This window comes from Pseudopipra pipra, chromosome 2, assembly GCF_036250125.1.
Source record: "Pseudopipra pipra isolate bDixPip1 chromosome 2, bDixPip1.hap1, whole genome shotgun sequence".
Classification (NCBI taxonomy): Eukaryota; Metazoa; Chordata; class Aves; order Passeriformes; family Pipridae; genus Pseudopipra; species Pseudopipra pipra.
The window spans coordinates 105,681,194-105,691,357 of NC_087550.1; the positions used below are offsets into that span (position 1 = coordinate 105,681,194).

Here is a 10,164-nt window from a genome sequence, read left to right on the forward strand (position 1 = left end):
TGGCAGCAGTTCAACTCACAGCAATTCAAGGTTTCGGGCCCAGGGCAGTACCCTTTTCACATTTTGTGTGTTCGTGAGGCCACAGCGTACAAGCCGCACTTGGCATAGATGGGTACGACCACGAGTGATGCTGTGCCCACAGAACCCACGGTGCCACAGATAAGAGAGATAATACCAGGCAGGAAGCCTCTGATATCGATAGTTTCCTTCTGCAATCACACGCACCGGACCATGTGTGCGCGCTCTCCACACACACGTGTGGTGTTGTTTCCTCTCTTTCTCTACGCACCCAGGCCCGGGAGTGCCTGAACCGAGCCCGGGGGTGGCTGTGCCGTGTCAGGGGGTGGCTGTCCCAAGAGGGGCTGGCTGTGCCGGGCCCGGGAGTGGCTGTGCCGGGTCAGGGGGAGGCCGTGCCCGGTCAGGAGGTGGCGCTGCCCCGGCCCCTCGTCCCCCCCCGCCCGCGGTCCCTCAGCGCGGGGGCCCGGCGGTGCTGCGGGCCCGAGTGCGGGCGGGCCGGCCAAGCCCCTCCCCGGCGGCGCCACCGCCCCTCGCCGCCCCTCGCGGACGTGCAGTCGTTCGGCGGGACATGGAAGCGGGCGGCGGGGCCGGGGCTCGGAGCCGCGCGCGGCTTCTGCTGCTGCTGGCGGCGGCGGCGGCGGCGCTGGGAGGCGAAGCGGGGGCGGAGAAGCCGCGCCCGGCGCGGCAGCGCGGGGACGAGCAGTGCCATTACTACGCGGGAGGGCAGGTGTACCCCGGGGAGGCGGCCCGGCTGCCCGTGTCCGACCACTCGCTGCACCTCAGCCAGGCCAAGAGTAGGTACTGGGCGGGGACGGGGCCGCCGGGGGCGCGGGTGCGGCGGGACCAGGCGGGGGATGTGCCCGCAGTGCGCTGCGGGAGCGGCGGCGGCAGCGCCACGTCAGGCGGAGCCCCGAGCGCTCCCCGGCCCTTCCCTCCCCCGCGGCCCCGCTGCGGCCTCCGGGAGGGGAGCGAGGGAAGGAGGGAGGAAGGTGAGCTCCCGTCTCTCCCCCAGCCCCTTCCAGGCCTGCATTTCCATCGTGGGCACTTGGCTGCGAGTTTGGCGTTTCACGGGCGTCCAGCGAGGCCCGTGCTCCCCGGAATGGCGAACGGGTTTAGGGAAGCGCTTTGAGCAATGCACAGAAGTCGTTTTGTGCTCTCGGTGCGATGGGAAACGCTGAACGAGCACCTCGTGCCTGCGCTCGCTCTCTTGCGATGTAAAGCCGTTGTGGCAGACCTGGGTGCAAACACCTCAAATCGCGTCGCAGTGAGATCTTCAGGGGGCACCTGCTTTCCAAAAATCCCGTTCTGCAGAACAGAGAATAGAGAAATCACACAGAAATTATCTTCACCGTGAGAATTTACAGCTTTAAAATACTTTTCTGAGCCAGGCTATAAGTTCTGTTTTAAACGTTTGCAAGCAGATGCTACAAAAAAAAAAAAGAAATCGGCCAAGATACTTGTAATCAGTGTGGGTTTTCCTCCCTTTGCAATGTAAGTTATTACAGACAGGCATTTATAACCGCGAAAATAATCACCTTAATATAGGAAGAGATCAAGATAAAAAGTATTAAATTTCTTTTCCTTCTCCCTCCTAATCTGGAGGTCTTTGTTAGACATCCTCACTGACCATATTCTACAGTGTGGATTGGTTGTCCTAAAAGGAGAGCCAACCAGGTAATAATTAAGATTCCATATGTTTTTCTCAGAAGTATTTGCCTAATTTCATGGAGTGCATGTCAGCGTCCGTGATATCACAAGTGTATTCAGATGACCTTGTACCTCCAGCATACCCTGTCCTTTGTCTTGGAATTCACATGGCTATGAAAATAGTACCTGGCAGATTAATTTTTAATATTTTAAATTCGAGATTAATCCCTTTTGATAGGAATAGTAAATATATATAATGCATTTTAATTGGATTTTTTTTAAACACAGCTATCTTCAAGTTACAATTTGCTTAGGATTTGTAATTTAATAAATATACGCTACATTTTTAGGCATTTGTCTCCAGACATGTTGTAGCATTTTTTGTGGACTTGAATTTCAGATAGTTTTCCATGGCTAAAAACTAACAGTATGGATTTGAACCGTCTTATGCTTCTGGTTCACAACAGCCATTCATAACAAAATAGTGGGGATACCCAAAATATTAATCGGCTTCATCTTCAGTCCAGCAGCTGTTCTGCCTTGAGCTGGTGGTGCACACATGGTTTGTTCAGTGTGCCCAGATAAGGTTTGTGTGGCCTTGATTATCAGTGATTCACAGGGCTCATGTATAAGCACAGGTTGGTCAAATTATTTACTTTCCACGTGTACTAAAACCTACGTTTCTTCATGATTTTGTATCGCTGATTAGAGCGACAAAGCGGCTTCACTTTGTAACTTGTGCAGGAGGTTGTTTTTCAAGCAAAAGGAAGAACAGCTGTCCTTGGACAGCTTGGTTTGAACATGGGCTTCATATTCCAATTTTTAATTGAACGTTCTTTGCATTTCAGTCTCCAAGCCAGCACCGTACTGGGAGGGAACAGCAGTCATCAATGGAGAGTTTAAAGAGCTGAAATTAACAGATTATGAAGGAAAATACCTTGTCTTCTTCTTCTATCCTCTTGACTTGTAAGTAAGACCACAATAGACATACCAAGACTGAGTGCAGCTACACTTGATTCATAATTCATTAATTTTTCTCTTTTTTTGAGGTCTTGTATTTTTGTTTGGTAAGGATTTGGGAGAGAAGAAAGGAGTGACAGAAGAAAATATATTCTTTGCATTTGTGTTTTCATCATGCATTGGTAAAATTGTAACACAATCTTTGTCCTAATAAGTGTGTCCACTAATTTGTTTCTCCACACAAAAAAAACAACTTTGTATAACCCATTCAGGCAACTTCTGTGTTCTGTTTGATGTTGTAAACCACTTCTGCAAATAGAAGGCAGCATCCCATCTATATTTTCTAGAGTGTATATAGTGGTGGTATTTTTCTTTAAGCTCATCCCATAACAACTATTAACCTCCTTTATTAGAATGCAGTAAATTTACTGATTGAGTGAAAACATCTCAGCTTTCTGAGAGACAATCCCATTCTTTTCCACAAAATGAAGGGGACAGAGATACATAACTACTTTAATATTATAATATCATTAGCTTCAAAGCCCCATAAATTGTAATATTTACCACTTTATTTCTTCTGTAGTCGAAAAAGTTGAAGACAAATTAATTAAAATTTTTAGACGTGCACGGTAACAACAAATTATAGTATCACCCTCTGAAAAATTGGCTTATTGTACTTAAATTCAGCCACTTAATATTCATAAAGTCTAAAAGACAGTAACTAAAAAACTCTGAATCCAGATTGTAAGATAACTGTAGATTTATAATCTTCAGTAATAAACCATTTATAACTAAGCCAGAGTCTGAGGGTGGAAGATTTGTCAGGCAGCATTTTAGTTAAATACTTGAAGAAGCAACAAAAATAAGCAAAAGCTGAAATAATTTATGATAAATCCACCGTTTTAAGTTAAGCAAAGAACTTACTGGATGTTTTATGAAATTTTGACTTTATCTTGTCTTAAATTTTCTAGTACGTTTGTCTGTCCAACTGAGATAATCGCCTTCAGCGACAGAATTGAAGAATTCAGAGCAATAAATACCGAAGTAGTAGCATGTTCTGTGGACTCAAAGTTCACTCACTTAGCATGGTATGTACCTTACTTTTGCCTTTCACTAAAAATTATTCATGGATCCATCTTATGCAACAATGGTCCCAGATTTTTAGCCTTTGTAGGTGTATCATAATGTATGAAAGCATGATGCTGTTGACACAAATGTTTAAAATAAAAATTTTTAACCCTAGTGTGTGAAAGTACCTTTATCTTTGAAGCTTGTTTAATTCGCATTGCTTGAAATACGTCATGTCTCAGGTCAAAAAATAATACAAATACAAAAAAAAAAGAGAATGCAAGTATCTGTAAATGTTTCGCACTGTCCCAATTTGTGAGCACAGTGGCATAAAGCAAATGCAACTGACAAGAAAGATGTGGCCAAAACCTGCAAAAGATCTGCTGAACGTTTTGCTCGAACCTTAAATAGTGTTCATCTCCTTTGTAAGCAGAACAAAAAAATGTCACTTGCACTAAATCCTTCTGTCTGCACTGTTCTGGTCTGTGACTTCTGGCTTTGTGTAGGGAATGTAAACCTTTACGAGAAATACATCTGTATCTCATTTCTTTCAAAGGATTAATACTCCTCGAAAACAAGGAGGACTTGGACCGATGAAGATTCCCCTTCTTTCAGATTTGACACATCAGATTTCAAAGGATTACGGAGTGTATCTGGAAGATCAAGGACATACACTTAGGTATTTGACTTGGTTACAGTTCTCTTGGGTTTCTGCTGGGGTAGTACTTACTGCTTTATTTTGAAATTTGAAACTTATTTGAAATTTTTTTTTGAGATCAAACTTTACTTGGAGATTCATGCCAAGAGACAAAATAAATGTAGAAGAACACAAAAAAGTCATAATGAGTCAGAACATGGGTCAAGGTTAATATCCTGTTTAACAGCAGTCATCAGCAGATACCTAGGGCAGAGCAAATATGCAGGATTCCACAGAACTGCAGTTGCTCAAGGACCTCCCATGTCCAAGTGGAGTTAAGGTGACCTCATAGCTGTTTCATAAAACGGAATAGTTGCTTTTGGGATCCCTGTAATTCCATAGAATCTGCTGCATCCCCTGGCAGGGCCTGTCAAAGCTTATTTTATGTTCTGCAGAGAAGTATCCTTTTCTGTTTTTAACTTACCCTCAGCTCAGGTCATCTGATACCCAGGTAAAGAATAGTAGGTTACCAGTATTCTGAGGCAGTGGGTATTGTATGGTGTTTGCAAAGATCAAATTCCTCCTGTCCAGCAGACATAAAATAGTGTGTAAACCCAACACTATAATTAATTCTGTTTCCTAACACACACAAATTTTTTTTTCACAGAGGCCTTTTCATTATTGACAATAAGAGAATCCTTCGACAGATCACAATGAATGACCTTCCTGTTGGAAGATCTGTGGATGAAACACTTCGTTTGGTACAAGCATTCCAGTACACAGACAAACATGGAGAAGGTGCTCTTTTAAATATTGTCACATTGAAGATAGTTTTACTTAGACTGGAAGCTGTGTTTGTAGCTTTTTGGAGGAAAGTGACTGGCATCGTGCCGTGACTGAAGTGCTTTGATTGCCCTCCTACAAGGTCCTGGGGTTCCAGTACCTCCTTAGGTTGTTTCTGGAATAGTAATTCACGTTTTGCTTCACATCCATGAGAATGCAGAGCATAAAGCATTCCTTAGTCTGAATTAAGGCATTATGTACCATGTGTCAAAAGCAAAAATTTGTACAAAATGTGAGGCTGTGAAGAATCAGGCCCAATATTCCAGTACATTTTTGCATACTAAAATAATTGAGATGCAGGCCATCCTTGTGCTGTGCCATTCACTGAGGACCTGTGACGAGTAACTGAGTGTGTTTCGTGTCACGATACGTGGGGATACTGTGGAAGTTACAGTGCATTACTTGTGTTTTCTTTACAAGGGCTATGTGATCATCTTCCCCTGACAAAGAAGCTTTCACTGGCTTCACATCATTACTTTTTCTCAAGACTTCATATTCCTCCAGTTCAAGCACAACGTGAACTTTTCACACTTCTTTAAATAATGTGTTTAAATAAACACATTCATTTATTTGAAGATTTGTTTAAATACGAATACACATGTTCAGCAGCTTAACTTCCAATTCAACTCAATTTCACTGAGCATTTGAAAGTACCTTTATGTGAAGGTGCAAATCATTATTATGCTTTGCTGTACAGATTTGAAAAGATAAATGCAGGTACTTAGGCTACACACATTTGATTAAGGAAGTTTACCCTCATTCAGCTACAAAGCCATGTTACAGAATATTGATCTGCAGCGTGTTTCCAGAGTACCACATTTTTTCCAGCTTTTGCATGAATGCTGGGAGGAGCCTCTCTAGATGCCTTATTGGCTTCTTTGCACAGAATGGGAAAAACAGTTCTCCACAATTCCTAATTGCATTGGTGGCATTTTATCTGTCAGAATGCCTTAAAGCAGTGTAAAATGGCATAACTCATTGGGCTGAAGCCTCAGGGGGAGAGCTCTGAACAGGTAAGAGAACGTGCAGCTGTACAGGTGGTCACAGGGCCCCCAGCCACACTGTGTGGTAAACTTGTGCTACAACCCCTTTAGGCCTAAGCAAGGCTCCAAACAAAATCTCTTGTGGAATCTTTGAGCTGATCTCTTTGCTTAAAAAATTTCCCTAGTTTTGGTTTTAAAGAAAGAAGGGTAGGCCTCTGTAGTCATGTGAATTTTATTAAGAAACTTATTTCTACTAGAATAGGTGTTCATTCTCAGGTACTGCTTTGCCAGTACTTTGTCTAGAAGGCCAGAAGAATTAAACCAAGGCATAGTTATCCATCCAGAGATCCGCAGTTCTCAGGTGGGGGGTGGTGTCATTGCACATTTAATAGTTTCAGATATTTACATGTGACACTTGTGTGGTGTTTTACTTCAAGGTCAGAAAGAAAATATTAAGTGCACAAAAGTCAGCATGTGCAAAAATACTTTGGCTAACTTTGTCCTTTTTTTTCCAGTTTGCCCTGCTGGTTGGAAACCTGGCAGTGAAACAGTAAGTGACTGTTTATATTTACGTGGATTTACTGCTAGCAAACACTCAGTTATTATTTCCCATAGAGCCAAATCCAAAATCTTTGCAACCTTCAATGAGAAGGTATGAGTAATCTCACATTATTACAGTGACAGCTTTTGGATTACTATTGATTTCATGGGGATCTCATTTCCCTCACACTAGACATGTTCCAGTTGTTTCAAATTCCCAGTGTGTGAGCAAAATTCTCTTGATCAGCAAAGAGTTCATGATCAAGAACTTTTTCCCTGTTAACATGATGAGGGGAAGTTGGAAACTCTTGAGGTTTTTCTATCTTCTTGATTATTTGTCCATATAAATTCCTGGTGCTGTTGGTTCTTATTGCAGATCCTAGACACTACCCAAAATAAGAAAGATAGAAGTTCCCAGGCTGCTGTAGTATCTGCCAGAGCCAGTGTGCCACTGCCAGTGCTCCAGCAGAGAGCACTGCTTTGCTGTGCAGTTGGTCTTCCTCTGTTATTCCTCGCCTCCATGTGACTGCAAGCACAGGAGCCAGCGTTCAGATAAACACCCATTGAACTTGTTTGTGTTCTCTGGCCTGGAGCAGCCTCAGCAGAATAATGAAACTTTCACTAGAGGTCTGAGCTGCCTAGTTGGGATGAGATCACTGTCATGTATTTGAGCATGTGGCTTCCTTCTGAACCAAATGCTGATGACAGAGCATTGTTGTTTAAGAGCTGTCTCAGCAAAAAGCAGGTCCCAGCAGCCTCTAAGCAGAGTTAGTGAGCATTGTACTTGAAAGTAAAAAACAGTGGAATGTTAAACCGTGTTTCTTCACTGGATGTGAAAACTTCCCAGGATGACTGGAGGCCAGGAGTCAATTTTTTCAAGCTAGCAGAGGAGTGTTGTAGTGGGGGAAGCTGGATATTAACACTGTAAAATGAAAAGAGAGCTGGCTGGCCTAACATTCATATTTTGGCACCAAAAACTTCTGCCCTCTATAACTAGAATCATCTAAATAACATGACATTAACATGTTTTCTAAAAAACAGTCTTACAATGCTGAGATTAACAGCTCCAATACTGCCAGTTTAAAAATCTAAAACAATACGTAAGCATTCTTCATCTCCTCTGTGCAAAAGTTGCAGATAATTTAAATAGCAGAGTAGTTCAAAAAGCCTTTCTCAAAGATGTAGTCATGCTTTCTAAATGTGTTTGATTTAATTAGATTAAACCAGAGGAAGCCATGAGAGTGTGGTGGCCAAGGGAAGACCTGTAAGTAAATTGTAAGACTTCGGATTACAGACATTAGTTTATTAAAATATCTTGCTTTTGGGGCAAGCTGTCAAAATTCTTCCTTTGGTAGGCTGCACTCTCTCTCATGCCTCAATTAGTTAAATCTCTCTGCTACTGCCATGAAGTACCCTTAGAGATCAACAGTAATCTAGTACCAAGTCAACTGATAAATTATTCAGTGCTGCTAGTGAGTTGGCCATAGTATCTCACTATGAAATACTGTGCTGTTTTGACTTTATAGTTTGCTGCGTTTTCATGGCTTTTGACTAACACTGTCATTTTCTTTCTTGCACAGATAATTCCAGATCCAGCTGGAAAACTGAAGTATTTTGATAAACTAAACTGAGGCTTGCTTCTGTTGAAACTACATAGGTCACATTCAACTTGATTTTTGCCAATAAAATTTCATTAATTTTGGTACTTTTGTGAGTTTGTCTAATATGTAACTGCGGTAAAACATTAAAGACCTCATTGTTTAAACAGAAGTCTAACCTGTGTAAAGCACAGGTACCTCGTTAGTTATCAGAGAATATTCTTACGAACTACATGTTTTTCCTTTAAGTCTTCCCCAGATTTTCTTATCTTAGCAGCTTGGGCTTAGGTTCATGGCTTTTTGGTATTACTAGATTACTCCCACAAAACTCTTTTGTTTGGTCACATTCTAGGAGCTACAGCTAGAAAAGAGCCATTTGGTTATGGTACATTAGTCTGTAGTCCAGAGGCAATGGGAACTCACCAAAAAGCCAGAAATAAGTGACAGTTGCTGAATTAAATTTCCAGTCCATCTGAAGCTGGAAAACATTTTTAAACTACTAAGAACATCCCCTATGCTACATAAATCAGTACAACTACTCTGAAAAAAATACAGCTATGCCAGTTCATGTGATTCAAGAGCTGAACCAGTGAATTTTCCACGCTTGAATTTGTAGTTTATTTGCTGATAAGGTTGATCTGTTTTCACATAGTCTGAATTTTGTCCCTGTCCCTACACAGTTAACAGATGAATGTAGTGGTTAGCAGCTCCCAGTTTTAAGGGAGTAATTGTAGTCTTTCCCAGGATTAGTACTGACATGTGCAATGATCACATTGCACTCTTGTGGCTCATATGCATGAATTTCTTCTTTCAAGGGAATAGAACATCTCCATGTAAGATAACACTTGTGTGCACTGGAATACCCCAATGTCTTGCTTGCTCCTTCCCACCTCTCCCTCTTTTTGATACGGTATTCTAGAGTCTGTGCAACTGGAAAAACAGCAACTGAAATGTGTGTCAGCTTTTCACCAGGGTCATCCTTGGAAAGGCAAAAGGCACCTTCCTCCCTGCTCCAGTCTACACCACTACATCATTACTCTTGGTTGGATCCCACACACCTGAGAACTTAATTCCCCTTCCTCCACCCAACCATACAATTCCCTTCCCTATACATAGACACTTCAGTTCTGCAGAACTAGACCAGCAGTTGCATTTTCACTGTGAAGTTACGTGATTGTTTAGACTCAGGTGAGTACTGCGCAGTTCTCGGGGTTATTCACTGCAGACACAGAGCAGAAGTGGCTGCTTGACAAATAACCCCTAAGCACATGCCTACTGCAGAGGGAGCCACGGCCAGAGCACAGAGCTCCATCAAGCCCCAGCCTCCCCATCCCTTCGAGGCCTGGGGAAAGGAGGAGTCCCTCATCCCACCCAGAGTGTAACAGAGGCAGAGCCCCACAGGCTGGTAAATGCTGCTCCAGTCCATGTGATCACAAAGCCTGGAGGGCAGCATGTAGAGAGGCGGTTCCTCACATTACTGGGCTGTAAACCAGCTGCTTTAATTTTACTTGGGATTTTTTTTACAGCCTTATCAACCCTGAAACAGCAAAAACATCAACGCAGAGAACATTCAAATAACTCCAAGCCACTGCAGCGTGACAAATGCAGGCCCAGCTGTTACATGGATATTCACAGTAGCTCAAGGCACAGCATAAGCCCAACATTTGTGCCTCCACTAGAAATGGTGTCTGTGCCCTGCTCCCCAGAGGCTTTGCCCACTTCTCCAGCCAGGAGAGGTCACTGAGCCAGCCAATGAGACATGCTGAAGGCAGAGATGAGTTATCACCCATGTGTTGAACATGCTCCACCCAGGCCACAGTTCTTTGTGGAGCCAGGGAAGTAGAGAGTTACAGCAACAAAACCACAGGAT

At 43.0% G+C, this 10,164-nt stretch overlaps 1 protein-coding gene across 2 annotated transcripts; it reads left to right on the top strand.

Moving 5' to 3' along the window:
• The first annotated feature begins 504 nt into the window (after nucleotides 1-504).
• PRDX4 (peroxiredoxin 4) lies at nucleotides 505-8,401 on the top strand. 2 transcript variants are annotated; one of them, XM_064646783.1, is made up of 8 exons: nucleotides 505-812; nucleotides 2,514-2,631; nucleotides 3,597-3,713; nucleotides 4,250-4,372; nucleotides 4,998-5,128; nucleotides 6,672-6,706; nucleotides 7,914-7,960; nucleotides 8,277-8,401. In XM_064646783.1, the coding sequence occupies exons 1-8, from the start codon at nucleotides 587-589 to the stop codon at nucleotides 8,278-8,280; spliced, it is 801 nt and encodes a 266-aa protein (XP_064502853.1). In that variant the 5' UTR covers nucleotides 505-586; the 3' UTR covers nucleotides 8,281-8,401. The 2 variants fall into 2 exon arrangements, with proteins under 2 accessions (XP_064502853.1, XP_064502852.1); XM_064646782.1 differs by lacking the exon at nucleotides 7,914-7,960 and having other exon boundaries at nucleotides 511-812.
• Nucleotides 8,402-10,164: the final 1,763 nt, after the last annotated feature.